General features: G+C 53.6%; 2 protein-coding genes and 1 non-coding gene across 10 annotated transcripts in view; 1 reads left to right on the top strand and 2 right to left on the bottom strand.

The window, feature by feature from the left end:
• Positions 1–2,040, top strand: part of Pink1 (PTEN induced kinase 1) — a 21,024-nt gene extending 18,984 nt beyond the window's left edge. The window contains exon 8 of the mRNA XM_036178277.1: positions 1,536–2,040. Coding sequence (XP_036034170.1) covers positions 1,536–1,793 — 258 coding nt within the window. The 3' untranslated portion in view covers positions 1,794–2,040. The remainder of the gene's footprint in view (positions 1–1,535) is intronic.
• Positions 2,041–5,675: 3,635 nt separating this feature from the next.
• The window catches only part of Kif17 (kinesin family member 17), a 38,086-nt gene continuing 28,012 nt past the window's right edge, over positions 5,676–15,749 (bottom strand). For 2 of the 8 annotated variants that reach the window (XM_036179561.1, XM_036179565.1), the window contains 8 exons: positions 14,889–15,445; positions 14,005–14,082; positions 12,459–12,676; positions 11,690–11,921; positions 11,185–11,443; positions 9,473–9,543; positions 7,997–8,117; positions 5,676–6,601 (listed from right to left, as the gene is read on the bottom strand). In XM_036179561.1, the coding sequence (XP_036035454.1) occupies positions 6,423–6,601; positions 7,997–8,117; positions 9,473–9,543; positions 11,185–11,443; positions 11,690–11,921; positions 12,459–12,676; positions 14,005–14,082; positions 14,889–15,445 (1,715 nt within the window). In that variant the 3' untranslated portion in view covers positions 5,676–6,422. Of the gene's footprint in view, positions 6,602–7,996; positions 8,118–9,472; positions 9,544–11,184; positions 11,444–11,689; positions 11,922–12,458; positions 12,677–14,004; positions 14,083–14,888; positions 15,446–15,749 lie in introns of those variants that run through there. The other 6 variants (XM_036179563.1, XM_036179564.1, XM_036179562.1 and 3 more) reach the window with 6 other exon arrangements.
• On the bottom strand, positions 7,661–7,734 carry Trnaa-ggc. The gene has a single exon. It is a non-coding gene; the product is annotated as a tRNA-Ala (tRNA).

Raw genomic sequence — 15,749 nt, 5'->3', positions numbered from 1 at the left:
AAAGACCCACATGTGGATGGAAACCCTGCTCTCAGACAAGCACAGACACTGAGGCCAATCTGCCTGAGCCATAATTGCAACAGGTCTGGTTCAAATGGCTCCTTAGAAAAGCCCGAGACAGACCTGGCCTCAGCCTGCTGCTCTGCAGCCTGCACACCCCTCATTGTTCACACCCCTCACTGTTCTCACCCCTCACTGTTCACACCCCTCACTGCTCTCACCCCTCACTGTTCACACCCCTCACTGTTCTCACCCCTCACTGTTCACACCCCTCACTGTTCACGCCCCTCACTGTTCTCACCCTCACTGTTCACACCCCTCACTGTTCACACCCCTCACTGTTCTCACCCATCACTGTTTACACCCCTCACTGCTCTCACCCCTCACTGCTCTCACCCCTCACTGTTCACACCCCTCCACTGTTCACACCCCTCACTGTTCACACCCCTCACTGCTCTCACCCCTCACTGTTCACACCCCTCACTGTTCTCACCCCTCACTGTCACACCCTCACTGTTTCACCCCTCACTGTTCACACCCCTCACTGTTCTCACCCCTCACTGTTCTCACCCCTCACTGTTCACACCCATCACTGCTCTCACCCCTCACTGCTCTCACCCCTCACTGTTCACACCCCTCACTGTTCTCACCCTCACTGTTCACACCCCTCACTGTTCACACCCCTCACTGTTCTCACCCCTCACTGTTCACACCCCTCACTGTTCTCACCCCTCACTGTTCTCACCCCTCACTGTTCACACCCCTCACTGTTCTCACCCCTCACTGTTCACACCCCTCACTGTTCTCACCCCTCACTGTTCTCACCCCTCACTGTTCACACCCCTCACTGCTCTCACCCCTCACTGCTCTCACCCCTCACTGTTCACACCCCTCACTGTTCTCACCCTCACTGTTCACACCCCTCACTGTTCTCACCCCTCCATGTTCACACCCCTCACTGTTCTCACCCCTCACTGTTCTCACCCCTCACTGTTCACACCCATCACTGTTCTCACCCATCACTGTTCACACCCCTCACTGTTCTCACCCCTCACTGTTCACACCCCTCACTGTTCACACCCCTCACTGTTCTCACCCCTCACTGTTCTCACCCCTCACTGTTCACATCCCTCACTGTTCACACTCCACTGTCATGCCCCTCACTGTTCTCACCCCTCACTGTTCACACCCCTCACTGTTCTCACCCCTCACTGTTCTCACCCCTCACTGTTCACATCCCTCACTGTTCACAGTTGCTCCTCACAGCAGCTGCTCAGTGTTAGCTCAGCAACCACACCAGGCGAGGCCTCTTGTACCAGTCCTAGTACCCAGACATGTGGGTTCCCTCTGTGACAAAGGTGTCCCAGCAGAGCAGACATGGGCAAGGGTCTGTGCTGGTTAGGGAGCGGCTGATGGTAGACAGAGGGTGGAGGGAGGACAGAATTGGGCAGGCCTGAAAAGACACTCCCTCAGCAGCACAGTGCAGGCCAAGGGCTTGCTGAAGGCATTCTGACGCACCTTCCTTTGCTTTGCAGAGACCTTCTGCACGTGTGGCTGCAAACGTGCTGCACTTGAGCCTCTGGGGTGAGCATCTTCTCGCCCTCAAGAATCTGAAATTGGACAAGATGATTGGCTGGCTCCTCCAGCAATCAGCAGCCACTCTGCTGGCTGACAGGCTGGTGGAGAAGAGCTGCGTGGCAACGAAGCTGCAGATGCTGTTTCTGGCTAACCTGGAGTGTGAGGCACTCTGCCAGGCTGCCCTCCTGCTCCGCTCCTGGAGGGCAGCCCTGTGATGGCTCTATGCTGCGCTGTTACTAAAAGACTCGGGGGCATCTATGTTGTGATGTCATGATGGTGTGTGAAGGCCGAAGGAGGTGGCTTGGCTGGGTGGGTGGGAGTCAGGGGGTAAGTGAAGTGGAGGGGCTGGTCAGCCAAAGAGGAAGCCTGAGGTTCAGCAAATGGAAAGAGCGACCTCGAACAGTTGAGGCTGTAGACATTCACTGGCTGTGTGGGTTTGAATAAATCCTGTGGCCCATTCCACTGAAGTTCTCCCATAGAATTAAGACATCAGTCCGTATCAGGAGTTGGCAAGCTGTAGAAGGCCAGACAGGAAGTTAAGTAGTACAGTGATTCACCTGTCACCCAGGCAAAAGGACAAATAGTGTAGCAGGATCAACACTGAAATTTGGTTGTCAGTACATTCTTTTCCTTTTTTTCCCAACCACTTAGAAGTGCAAAAAAAAAACCTGGCCAGGCAGTGGGGGCGCACGCCTTTAATCCCAGCACTCTGGAGGCAGAGGCAGGCAGATCTCTGAGTTCAAGGCCAGCCTGGTCTAGAGTGAGTTCCAGGACATCCAGGACTACACAGAGAAATCTTGTCTTGAAAAACAAAAACAAAGACAAAAAAGAAATGCCAAAGCCCATGTTTAGTTATGACAGTGACACACCAGCATGGCTCCCAGACACTTTCCCAATCCCTACGCTAGATGCATTCACAATGCCCAACTCTTAGGAAATGCTCACTGATCACTAAAGACAAAGTGAGGCTGAGCCCGGTTCCCACACTGGAAGTAGTATGTTCTCCCCACCAGGGGAAAACCCCTCAGTGCCACTGCTGACCAGAAAGCACTTCCTGCCCTTGTCTGTCCTCAGTACACGAACAGCTGTGATGTAGACAAGGATGGGCCTGGGAGGGAGGGGTTAGACCTGCACTCCACCACCCAGATCCAAGACAAGGCAGTGGGTGGCGGTTTGTGGTATCGGTCCCTAGTGCCAGGAATGGGCTGTTTGACAGAGATGGCCACGGTGTTGCTTGGGACATGCTGCCTAGGCTGCGGCAACTTATGTGCAGGACATGTTCGTGTTCAGAGATCAGCAGAGATCACCCTTTAATGGCAGGGGTGTCTGCCAGGCTGGTCTGAGAACGCCTGGAAACGTGTTCCTTAGCGACCCCCCAGTTGTGTCTGGATTTACCTAGCACAGCTGAACCGGTCAGTGCAGCACATTAGCTGGATGGTTGTGTTTGGCCAGCACTCCTCACAGAAGCTGTAAACTCTTAAACAGAAGTCCACATGCAGAGTATAATGTGCTGAGCAGAGTTTCTGGCTTGCAGAACGATTCTTATCCCCAACAGAGAGGAAGCATTCACACAGTTTATTATGTGCTTGCCAAGACCACGGGTGGGCTGAAGCCAGTGGACGTAGCTCGAGCTCTTTTTATTTAGTTTACCTTTATGCCTATTGGTGTTTTGCCTGAACCCACGATGCACCGCTGGAATGCGTGGAGGCCTGAGAGGCATCTTCTCCCAGCACCCCTAGTCCAGCATGGAAATTCTAGTTTCCTCTGTGACCCCACCTTCCCTGTGAAGAGTGAAGAGACACGCAGTCTCCGGCACGGCACGTTGAGGTTGTCCAGCAGCACGAGGGTGCGGGGGCCGCTGGCGCAGACGCAGCCGAGCGCAGCCAGCAGCAGCCCACAGAGGGGCCAGGCACAGGCGGCGAGGCGGGGAACCATGTTCATCTTCCAGCGGGAGAGGCCAGCACCTGGACACCGGAAGCGTCCCTCGGCGGCCGCCCAATGGCCGCTCGAGGCGGTGGAGTACCACCTGGAAGTAGTCCGTGTACTCTGTGGCCCGCCGCGGCCCGTGCCGCGGAGGGGACGGACTGAGAAACAGGGAACACTGCCGGAAGTGCCCCGTCGGAGGCGGATTCTCTGCACCTTATTGGAAGAATGCGCTTGAGGCTCCGCCCCCTCCATGGAAAAGAGCCAATTCAAGATAGACAGCTCCGTAGCTGCGGCCAATCAACAAAGCCGGGCGCCCTTCGGCTCCCACGATAAGTGTCAAACCCACCTAGCACGGGGTGGGGTTGGGGAGGTCTCTAGGGTTTGTATTTCTTTCGTAGGCTGCTGGCCCTGGTCCCCTTGGACACGATTGTCGCCACTTGGACGAGATCGGAGCGGGGATGTCGCCTCCTTGTCCCTCACTGGTCTAGAGGACTAGGAAGCAGGCCCTTACCTATAGGGAGCAATGGGGTGGGGAAGTAGGCTCCTGGCCTGGCCCCGAACAGCAGGGGTGGTCAAGGGACAGTCCTAGCGATTAAAAGGCTCCTCACGCCCGGAATTGGTGGCTCATGCATTTATGCCCTACATAGCGAGTCGAGGTCTGTCAGAGTTACACAGTGAGAGCTGCGGTTGCCAGCAAAATGGCTCACCTAGAAAAGGTGTTTCCCACCTAGACTGACCCTGAGTTCCATCCCTGGGCACCACGCGGTTGAAGGCGAGAACGGGCTCCAGCAAATTGTCTTCTGACTTACACGCACACACCAAGTCAAGACTCGGGACAAAAAAATTAAAGGGTTAGGACTGTAATTCGGTGGGTAAAATGCTTACCTAGCATGCAGAAAGGCCTGGATTTGATCACCATTATCATATAAAATCAGCCATGGTGGCCTACACCTGTAATCTCCGAACTCGAGGCACAAGCAGCAGGGTAATTAGTTCAAAGCCACCCTCAGCTACATAGCAAGTTTAAGGCCAACCTGGGCTGTATGAGACCCTGTCTCAATATAAATCAATCTTGATATAAAAGAAAAAAGAAGAAGAAGAAGAAGAAGCTTCTTGCTGCTAAATTCTCTGCAGCCCAACCCCACCACCCACTGACACTGACTTTACAGGTGTGCCACCCACCTCAGGACACCCTTTCAGGTATCCACCTAAACATCTCCATGATGTTTAGCGTCAGCCCCCCTCTGCTCCCTGCTCTGGTACTGCTGGCCTCTAACACACACCTTGAGTTGCCCATCTCCTGCCTGCTGTTCCTTCAGCTCCCTCCACCAGAGGTGCCTGCCCTCCCCAGGATTCCATCAGATATCTAGTATCTTCATCCTTGGGGGGTGGGGGGGGGGATCTTTGCTCCCATAGAAACCTGAGCTGCCCTTCCCCTGACTGGTTCTACTGCACTGGCCTTTGGTAGCCTCACGTTCTATCCTGGCTTCTTCAGTGAACTCCTCGGCCCAGGGGTAAGGCCTTGGGCATACCACAGTAACTAATATGAAATAAGGAGGGCACAGAATGGGAGGGCTGGCTCAGGACAGAGCTAGTACACACTCTCTCTAACTCTTCATAGAGCACCATGAAGAGGGTGCTTCTCCAGCTGACAGAGGTTGTCGGCTGACCACAGGTCAGGCCTGGAATATCAAGGAAGGACTGTTACAGCCCCTGGGTGGGAACAAATGACAGCCGGATTCATTTCCGGATGTGTCAGGACACCCAGTTCCAGTACAGGCCCCTGAAGACTGTCAAAACCCAAGCCTGGGTGGGAGGGCAGGTAACAGCACTTGCTGCACAAGCTTGAGTGAGACCCTAGAACCCACAGTGGATGGAGGGCAGCCACTCCTGGAAGCGCTGCATGCTCCCTCAACCAGGCTCACACAATAAAGGGGGGCTGCTCAGTGGGCAGGGACACTTGCTGCCAAGCCTGATGACCTAGATTCAATCTCTGGGACCCACACGGTAGAAGGAAGGAACTGACTTCCACAGGCTGTCCTCTGACCTCCATATGCACACCATGTACCCCCACACACACACCCTAAATAAATAAGTAAACAGACAAATAAATATTAAGAGAGAGAGAGAGAGAGAGAGAGAGAGAGAGAGAGAAAGAAAGAGGCCCAGGCTGGGGAGACAGCTCAGTTGCTCTATGATCTCCATAGGCACATACACTACAACCCAGGTCATTTCTGCCTCAGCAAGCATGGTTCTGTTTCTATAGTCACTTGTGCTGCTGCTGACAGGAACAGCCTGTGGTAGTAGACAGTCTCTCTCCAGGACAGTGAGGGGGGGTGGGGGGTGGGCAGAAGCATCAGAGGGTTGGGGAGGGGAGCTTATTCTAAAAGACAGTTTATTAGGCAGCTTAGTGTAAAGCACCTTCTTTGGGCTGTGGTCCAGCCAATAGTAGGCAGGCATAATAGTTGGCTCCAGGTCTCCATCTGCGTCCCTTGGAAGGGGCCAATCACACAGAGGCCAGAATCTTAGTCATCAATATGTTGAACTTCATCCAGTGGCAGCTTCTGTGCCCAGTGGTGAGGATGCTTGTGAGGGCCCAGTGGCACCCGAGCCCATGGAAGTAGACCCACACTGGCTAGTGTAGGCTCTGTGGCAGGAAAGTCAGTGGGAACATTGGCTGCTGTGGACAGCTGGCGGGCCTCTCTCTGGGAAGGGTAGTCCAGCTTCCACAAAACTCAGGCCCTGGGCCAAAGTGAGTTCTCTAGGGAACAGGGAAGGGAATGTGTCTTCCCAGGGCTAAGATTCCCTTGGCCTTGGGGACACTGTGGAGTAGGGGAGAGGAGGCCTGGTTGGGGCTTCATGGGGGAGGACTTGGAAGTTTCTAGAAGCCTGAAGACAGGTAGCAGCCGGTAGCTGGATCACAGAGGCTCACTGCCAAAGCTGCTCTTGCTTTTCTTACGCTTGGCTTTGGAGAAGGGGATGTCAAGGGACTCCAGGCGGAAGGGCCGGGGCTGGGGCATTTCAGGGGTCTGGGAGGGTGGCATGGTAGAGTTGTTGCTGAGAGGGTAATTGAGCCCTGGAGGTGAGTTGTGATGTGCTGTGGAGAAAAGGCAGAGGGCACCAGTGAACCAGAACAGCAATCACACATAAGGCAGAGGGTCTGGCAATACCCACTCGCTGGCCTGAAGCCCTGACTCTGCAGCTGGGACCCCTCCGAGGCACTCTGTTGGGCTCTAAGACCTACTATCCCTTCTGTGTCTAAGGGTCTAGGGCAACGGATTGGAGTTTAAAAGCCTCTAACTGAGACTCCAGCCTGGTACCTAAGGCACAAAGGCCAACCCAGCACTTCTATCAGTGTTGGCTATTAGGTCTCAGTTTCCTTATCTGTCACTTGGGCAGTATTAGGCCCTCAACAAATTCTCATTTCTTCCTCCTCCCAACCCATCCCACCCCACTCTGTCTCTGCTTTAGAAATTTTAAAAAACGTCAGTTTTTAAAAGATGGTTATTTAATGTGCATGGGTGTTTTGCCTGTGTGAATGTGCACTATGTGTGCAGTGCCCACAGAGGCCAGAAGAGGGCATCGGATCCCTGCAACAGGAGTTATAAATGGTGGTGAGCCACCATGTAGGTGTTGGGAACTGAACCTGGAGCCTCTAAACCACCTTAACCACCAAGCCAATTCTCCAGCCCCTTGAAGATTAATCTTATCAGCTTGATTGTATTGAGAGACATGTAGCACACACACCTTGTGTATGTGTGTGTGTGTGGGGGGGGGCTTCCAGAGCACAGTGGTCTACAGGGTAGCAAATGAGGAAGAAGATATGACTTGAAAGGAGTAGAACTATGTAATAGGCTGGAGGCCTGGGTGGATCAGAAGGCAGAGGAAAGAAGTCCCTGTCAAAAGCTTGCTGTCTCCCCCTGGTTCCCAGCCTCCATGATGTGAGCAGGTAAGTAGGTCTCCACCGCCATGGTGTCCCACTCAATCCTCTGAAGCTGGGACCCAAATCTTTCAATCTATTTTTTTTTTTTTGAGACAGGGTCTCACATAACTAACCTCAAACTCTCTTTGTACCCAAAGGTGACCTTGAATTGCTGACCCCTTGCCTCCACCTCCCAAGTGCTGAGATGTCAGCCAAGCATCACTAGCCTAGTTTATGAGGTGCTGGGGATTGAACCCAGGGCTTTGTGCATGCCAGGCAAGTGCTCTACCAACTGAGCCACACCCCCAGCACTCCTCCTCTAAGTTGCTTCTCTCAGGTATTCATTGTAGCAATGAATATTGACTAATATAATTACCTGCTTTGTGGCCCTATTTCCCCAGCTCATCTCCTCTAATCCCAAGAAGTGGGCATCATGCACCTTATTTTATACCTGGGAAAACTCAGGCTTACACAAGGAAAGGGTTTTTGTACCTGACTCCAAAATCATCCCCATGGCATATTTCCCAGTGGGTGTGGAGGAGGGGAAGCCCCAGTAGGCAGGATACTCACTGAGGCTCTTCATGGGGTCCGTGCTGAGGATCTGGCTGGCCCGCTTGGACCGAAAGTAGTTACTGGCAATATTTTCACTGTCACTTCGGCTGAGCATCAGCTTATACCGGTCTTCCTCCTGCTGAGATTTCAGAGCCTTGTGAGTGACAGTCCTCTTGTCTATGCAGCCCGTGTGTGCCCTACCCTGGGCTCAGGAGCTTCTGGGATGCTTGGTGCTATGCCATGCTGGGTATCTCCTAGGCTGCATCACTCACAGGACTCTCAGGGTAGGCACCCTGGCAGCTTGGACCAGGGAAGTCACAGCCTCCTCTCACCTCCCCTGAAATGGTAGGGGGAGTGGTACATGTTCCTTCCTCCAGCCTCACCAGGGGTAAGGGTGATAGATACCACATGTCCCAAATCCCTCCATGTATACACAATGCAAAAAGCCTCGGCTGTCAGCTACCTTTGTGGCCAACACATCTTCACTGTCCCTCTCCTGGGAAGGCTCTTTTTCCAAACTGCTGTGATGGGCTTGTTTTCCTCTGTCTGAATCTTTTGCACTGGGTAACTATTTCCTTCCATCCCAGTGGGGAGAGAATTCACAGGGCCCGATGTAGGACCCAGACTTGCACCAGTCACAGAGCTACGTTGTCCTGAACTGCAGTAAGCCTGTGACCAGGGCAAGCCAGCTGCAGTCTTCCCATGAGCTTGGCTGCAATGATGGTTTCCGGCAGCGGTTCTCAGCCTTCCTAATGCTGCAGCCCTTAAAGAGTTCCTCAGGTTGTGGTGACCCCAACCATAATATTATTTTCAACTACTTTATAACTATAATTTTGCTGCTGCTATGAATCATAATGCAAATATCTGCTATGCAGGATACCTGATGTGTGACCTCCAAATGGTTGAGAACCACTGGCTGAAGGGTGAGATCTTTCTTCCCTTTGGATCATGACTGCCAGCAGCCATTCCCACCTGCCCTTCCTTGGGGAAAAATTGTGAAGCTAGCTACCTCAGAGTCAAAACCACAGGGCAAAACCAGACACAGAACCCTGACTGAGCCCCAAGATTCAGCCATGATTGAAATTCCTCCCCCTACATGGATCAGTGAGGTCTTTATTTTGTGTTGACTGTTTGGAACCTGTCACTTGGAATTAAAAGTGTTCTGACAAGCCTCTGTAGTCCCAGGCTAAAAATGTCTTACAAGCTTTTTCTTTCGTATGAAGTTAAGTCACTGAGGTAAATCCAGCCGTGGGCTTGCAGGAGACACTGCAGGCAGTTACCATAGACTCTCCCTTTGTTCAGTACTTTTGAAGAAGAGGCTCCCTAAGAATCCAGGTGCCTAACACAGTGTCGGAAAAGGGTCCAGGCTCAGCACCTGGCTAGTCCCCAGGAAGGAGGGAAGCAGCCTGTGGCTTCACTGACCCACAGCATTTAGTGGGCAATCCCCCCCCCTAACTTCTTCTCTCTCCTCCTCCCTTCCACCTTGGGCCTTACCATATGTGGCTCGCCACTGTCCACTGCAGAGGTTTTGCGAGCTGACTTGTTCTGTGGCCCGGTTGAAACTGCTATGAGAAAATAGAAACTGAAGAGCTGGGCAGAGGGTGCGGTGGGAGCAGCCCTGCTGGGGTGGGGGTCAGGCTGACTGGAGGCTAGAACCAGGGGACACTGCCCAGCCCTGTCAAGAGATGACGGGGAAGCAGACGACAAGAGGACCCGGATACAGGACGCCCACACCGCTGATCCGGGCTGGAATCAGGTGAGTAGAACTGGGCTGCTGCTACCCAGAGTTCAGGGGAAATGGAGCTTGCTTGAATTTTAATTGGGTTATTGGCATCTGTAGCTACCTGTCACTCCAGGGATGGAGGCATAAATGACCACTGACCAGGAAAAGGACCGCAGGATACCACATATGAAAGGAGACATACACACATGCTCTCTCTCTCTCTCTCTCTCTCTCTCTCTCTCTCTCTCTCTCTCACACACACACACACACACACACACACACACACACACACACACACAGTGGAAATAGATCCACAGAAAATCTGACTTTATGGGGCTGGAGAGATGGCTCAGTGGTTAAGAGCACCGACTGCTCTTCCAGAGGTCCTGAGTTCAATTCCCAGCAACCACATGGTGGCTCACAACCATCTGTAATGAGATCTGGTGCCCTCTTCTGGCGTGCAGGGACACATGCAGGCAGAATACTGTATACATAATAAATAAATAAATAAATCTTTAAAAAAAAAAGAAAAGAAACTCTGACTCTACTCTGAGGTTCATCAACTGGATGAGTCCGTGAGGTCATCTTATCCCTCCTTTGTTAAGCTCAGAGAGGGACAGTGATCTTCATAAAATCACACAGGAAGTCAAGGGCCAAAGCACAGATTAAACCTTGAACAGTGGTGTCTATCCACGGTCCTAGTATAACTCACTGCACTGGTTGTGAACTTGATCCTATAAGATTCTGTTTAATTTTTCTTTGCTTTGGTTTTGTGGGCTTTATTTATTTTTATTTCATGTGTGCAGGTGTTTTGCCTGTATGTCTGTATGTACAGCACAGTGCCAGTGCCCTCAAAGGCCAGAAGAGGGTACTCTATTGGAGTAGGAGTTGCTGGCAGTGTGAACTGCCAGATGTGGGTGCTGGGAACCTAACTCTGGTCCTCTGCAAGAGCAGCATGTTCTCCTAACTCCTGAGCCATCCCTCCAGCCCGTTTTGCTTCCTTCTTGAGGCAGAGTCTCACATATCACCAGCAGGCCTTGACCTTGCTATGTAGCCAAGGATGACCTTGAACTGACCCTCCTGCCTCCACCTCCCCAATGCTGGGACGCTAGGCATGCGCGGCTAGGCCGTTTTGAGGTCCGGTTTTAACCGTGCTCTTCTGTGGGACTGTCAAAGGATGGAATGACAGCAGTCACAGGACCAAGCCCCTCTGTGCCAGGCAGCTCTCTAAGGCATTTACATGTCTGAGCATACCACAGACCTAACAGCACCCATACCACAAATGACAGTCCCACAGAAGCCACACAACTCCCGCCTGTCTGCCTCCAGAGCACAACACTTTCTCAGGGCCCCAGTGACTGGATCATGGGCATTCCATGTCTGTGGTGCCCACAGCTTACAGGAAGAGGCCGGGCTTTGCCCCTCTGCAACGTGGCCAGCTGTCAAAGAGACAGGGGAGGGTGGGGGCAGCCAAGCGCCTGACCTACTGGGAGGCTGGTCTTTAGGATGATGGGATCCGGGATCTTCCAGAAGCCGTTATCCTCATCCCAGCTCGACTCCCGCCGGATCTTCTCCAGGTTGCTATAGTTGCAGTCCCTGCGAATGAGCGGCTGCACCTGCTCCAGGAGCTGCTGGAAGAGCATGGAGTCCCGCTCCTGCCTGCGGATGGTCGCCAGGTAATCGATCTTCTCCAGCTGGAACTCTGACTGCAGGTCCTTGATTTCTACCTCTGCGGCCCGGAGCTGAGCCAAGGATGAGGGGAGCAGGGAAAGGCAGCTGAGCCCATGTCTCCCCACTCGGCCCCAAAACTATCCCCAGAAGCCACTCACCAACTGCTCACTGGTTCTCCCTTCCACGTGGCCCCACTGACACTGTGTCCAGCCCCCTGCACCTCCACCCACCATTCACTACCCTCCCTTCCAGCAGGTAATGAGTGCCTCCTGCTTCCCCAGCTGGGGCATGGGCCAGGAGCCCGAGCAGGGCCCCACCTTCTTCTGCATCTTCTCCAGCAGCTTGCTCTTGGCCCTCACTTCCTCTTGGATGGAGTCATAGACATTGAGCAGCACCCAGTCCCCACTGTCCTCGTCCGAATTCTGCAGCGCAGCCACCAGCTGCTTTTTGCGCTCATCAGCATACCGCTTCCGTCGCTTGTGCTTCTCCTTCAGGTCCTTGTTCTTAGCCTGCTCGCCCCCCACCACCTGCTGCTCCAGCATCTGCAAGCTGCAGCCAGGAGAAGAAAGCAAGTGTGACAGATCCTGCCGCTGGGCCAGCATCTGCCACCCACGCGCTCCCTGACAACCCACTTCCCAGAGTGGTAAACTGGGTTACAAAGAGCTAGAGCTGCTTGCTCAGAAGCGGGTTCCTCCAAACAGTGTCCTGAGGGCTCAGACCTGAGCCACCCCCAACACTGATGAGGAGTCTGCAGCAGAGCAGGCTCATAGCTGTGCACCATCAGCATAGGGGTGGCACGCCACAGTTGTCCTCTGTTATGGCACAGACACATCCCAGCAGGTGACTGAGTGGACATTGGTGCCCGTGTGGCTCTGGGCCACAGCTCTGCCTGCCTGGCCTGCTGTGGCCTCTGCCCAGCCACACTGCCCCTCTTACGGCAGAGGAGGAGGCTGGTGTGGGCTCAGTAAAGGTTGAGAAGCAGATCTCACCTCACCCCAGCCTGGGCCACAATTCCTCAACCTCCAACCCTTGGGCAGGGTTCTTCCCGTCCTACATTAGGTTCCTGCCCCCGGACCTGCTGCTCACCGGGCCAGCACCCGCTGCTGATCCACAGGCTGCAGCTCCTCGGTCAGCACAGCCACTTCCACGCCTACACCCTCCCTTCTCACGCTCGCCATGGCCAGTAAGGGCTGAGGCTGGGCCACCTCGGCCACCTGGGCCACGTGGGCTTCAGACTCCATCCACACGCCAGTCTCTGCCTCAGACACCACCTCCTCAGCCACCTTCAGGTCTACACTGGGCTCCTGGACACAGAGGGAAACAAGATGGGATGAGACATGAATGAACCTGCACAGTTCACTCCCTGCCTCAGACACAATAGGCTGAGCTAATTCCAAAGTCTAAATCCCAACGAGCATAGAAATCTGAAAAGCTTTGAGCTCCTGAGTGCTCTAAAAGTTTCATGTGTCAGCGGCTGGGGGGGTTCTCAATGATTAAAGTGCTTATAAACATTCAGACCCCCAGAACCCATGTAAATTCCGTGTAACTCCAGCCATAGAAGGCAAGAGTCAGGGGACCCCAGAGCAAGCTGGCTACTGAGACCAGCCATGTGGGTGAACCCTAAGGTTGCTTGGGAGACCCCATCTCAGGGAACAAAGTGTAGGAGCAATTGAGAATGATTTCCAACATCAGCTTTGAGCCTCCACATGCATGTGGACACGTGTGCACCCCCAGACCTGGGCCCACACACATACACATGAGAATGAAGGAAGGGAACAAAAGGGTTCAGATACCAGAACATTATGGGCTTAAGATAACAGGCATACACTCTGCAGCAAGCTATAAAACATTTGGACTCAAACTAATTCTTACCATATTTACCTTCACCAACACCCCAGATGGGTCCCCAGCCTCCTCTCCTGAGCTCTCTAACCCAGTCACCAAGGCAGGCAGGCTAATTTTCTCAAAAATATGAACTGACCCTAGAGTCCCTTTTCTACTAGAACCTTCCATTGCTGCCCATGGAATTCATCTGCAGGAAACTCTGGTCTCCTCCCTGGCTGCTGGCCTTCCCCCACGTTTCTTCCAGGCATCCTTTGCACCCCACCTGTCCACCTTGGTGCCCCGCAAGGACTTTGGTGTCTTGATCAGGAGTTCTCTGGCATGAAACGCTCTTCCTGGCTTCTCCCCTTGCCTTGGTCTCCCCTCCTAGCGGGGGCCTCCCACCATTCTAGCACCTACTGCTACACCCTGTCCTGTGACCATGCCTGGAGGCCTGAAGGCTTATCGTAGCTCTCCCCATCTGCCACTGTCCCAAGCAGAAGACAAAGGATGTCCAGACTGTGTGCCACCAGCCTGCTGGAGGTCCGGGATAGGGCCTAGGACCACCAGGCCTGCTGCAGCCCTTGTCCTCTGTGCATACCCTGCCTTTACTCCTATAAGACAAGAGCCTCCAATGCCATTGTCACAGAAGGCCCCTATTCACATCACCCATGCACAGAGTGGCAGTCTCATTGCTCAGCCATGGGACACCTGCCTGGGGATGGTGGAGGCAAAGAAACCTAGTCCCAAGAAGGAGGGAACAGGTCAGACAGAGCTGCCCAGGCACTTGGAGGGCCAGGCAGGTACTCACAGTCTCAAGGAGGAGGCTGTCAACCACCTCAGGTTCTGACTTCATGTTACTGGGCTCCAGAAGGTCTGTTGAGGATGGCTGATGGTGGGGGGAAACGGGTAAGGAAAAAGAGGAAAGATCTGGGCCAGACCCCCTCTACTTCCTCACTGCCCCAACTTCACCTTGCCTCCTTGGGAGTTGCAGACCCACCCCTGACCTCCCCTGCCTGCTGCTGCTGCTGCTGTAGGGGTGAAGAGGTGAGGGGCAGAGACAGGGCACAGGTGAGTAACTATGGTGTCCCAGATACGCTCTGTGTTGTTTCATGCAAAGCACAAACTGACATCTCTACTATTCAGAGGCAGAAACCGTGGCTTAGAGAGGCAAATGGCCAATGTTGCACTATCAAGTGGGAGCTGGGATTTCAAAGGCCTGTGCTGTGCATATGTGCATACATGTGTTTACATGAAGGAAACAGAGGAAAGTGTGGAGGAAAAAGGAACATTTTCTTAAAACAAGAAGGGACCAGAGGTTGGGTAGGAAGGGACAGAAGAGTCACCCCCAAGTCCTGTGGTCTTGAAGGGAAGTCTCAGGCTCCCTGGCTCTTTTAGGCTCAGGATCACTATGGCAACTCAGCAACCCACCCTCCTTCCTACACACACCTTGTCCCATCAAAGGAACAGGAGACTGCCTAACATGACTTGGGGCCTCTATCCCAGCTTTCCTAGTGTGTGTCTGACAGAGTATGTGTCCTTCCCAGACCACAGGACAGCAAGCTCTCCAAAAAGGCTACTCAGTCATGGAGGACACATGTGGATACTGCTGAGCAGCAGAGATCAGCAGCCCTGTGTGTACAATGACCCCTGTGCTCCCAGCCCATCCTGCCTGCTCCATAGGACATTAGCTACCTGCTCAAGGGTCTGGGGAACATCCATCTGGGATAGGTCTGTTAGGGCCACTGTAGAGGAGAGTGTGGCTAGCTTGGCTTCGACTTCAGCAAAGGGGTCTTGCAGGCTTGTCAATATCTGCAGGGGCTCCAGTGGCAGCTCATCCTCTTGGACATAGTTTTCTGCCTCCAATGAAGATGCAGCAGCTTCTGGACCAAGATATTCATCAGAGAAGTACCTGCTCTCAGCCAGCACCCCAGGCATGGAGAACTCCACGTTGGAAAGCTCATCTGGTCCAGGGAAGGCCTCAGACATGGAGGAGTCTTCGAGGGTAGATGATTCATTGGACCCGAAAGAAATCTCTGACCTGGAGGGCTCCACCGGGGGCAGTTCCTCAAATGTGAGGGGAGCTTGGCTCTTGGTGACCTCGTCACCCGGCAGGGTGTCGGGCATGGAGAGGATGGTAGGCTTCACTGCCGTCTCGTACTGCAAAGCTGGTGAGTACTCGGACCCGTTGGCTAACTCAGCCCTGGACATGACCTCTGTCTTATAGAGGACTTCTGCCTTGAGAACTGCTTCTGCAATAAACAAGAACATCTCAGACTCCCAAGGGGAAGGCGGCCCTACACCCACTGTGTCTCAAAGACCAGCTACAGTTCCCATGTCATCCATCCCTGCCCTACGGCCTTCTCTCCAGAGCCTTCACACTCTCTCCCAGGAAGCCATCCCTGAGCAGCACTGATAAGCCCCAGGGTGACCCTGCTTATGTAGACAGAGCACCACAGAGAGTGTTGTGTGACAAGATCAGCTCTGGGCCCAGACTGCCTGGATTCCAACCCTGACTCCACTTCCCCAGCTGTGTGGCTAAGGACAAGTTACCTC

Source organism: Onychomys torridus, chromosome 2 (genome assembly GCF_903995425.1).
Source record: "Onychomys torridus chromosome 2, mOncTor1.1, whole genome shotgun sequence".
Classification (NCBI taxonomy): Eukaryota; Metazoa; Chordata; class Mammalia; order Rodentia; family Cricetidae; genus Onychomys; species Onychomys torridus.
Note: the sequence above shows the minus strand (reverse complement) of the source record. Positions and strands in the feature narration are given on the sequence as shown.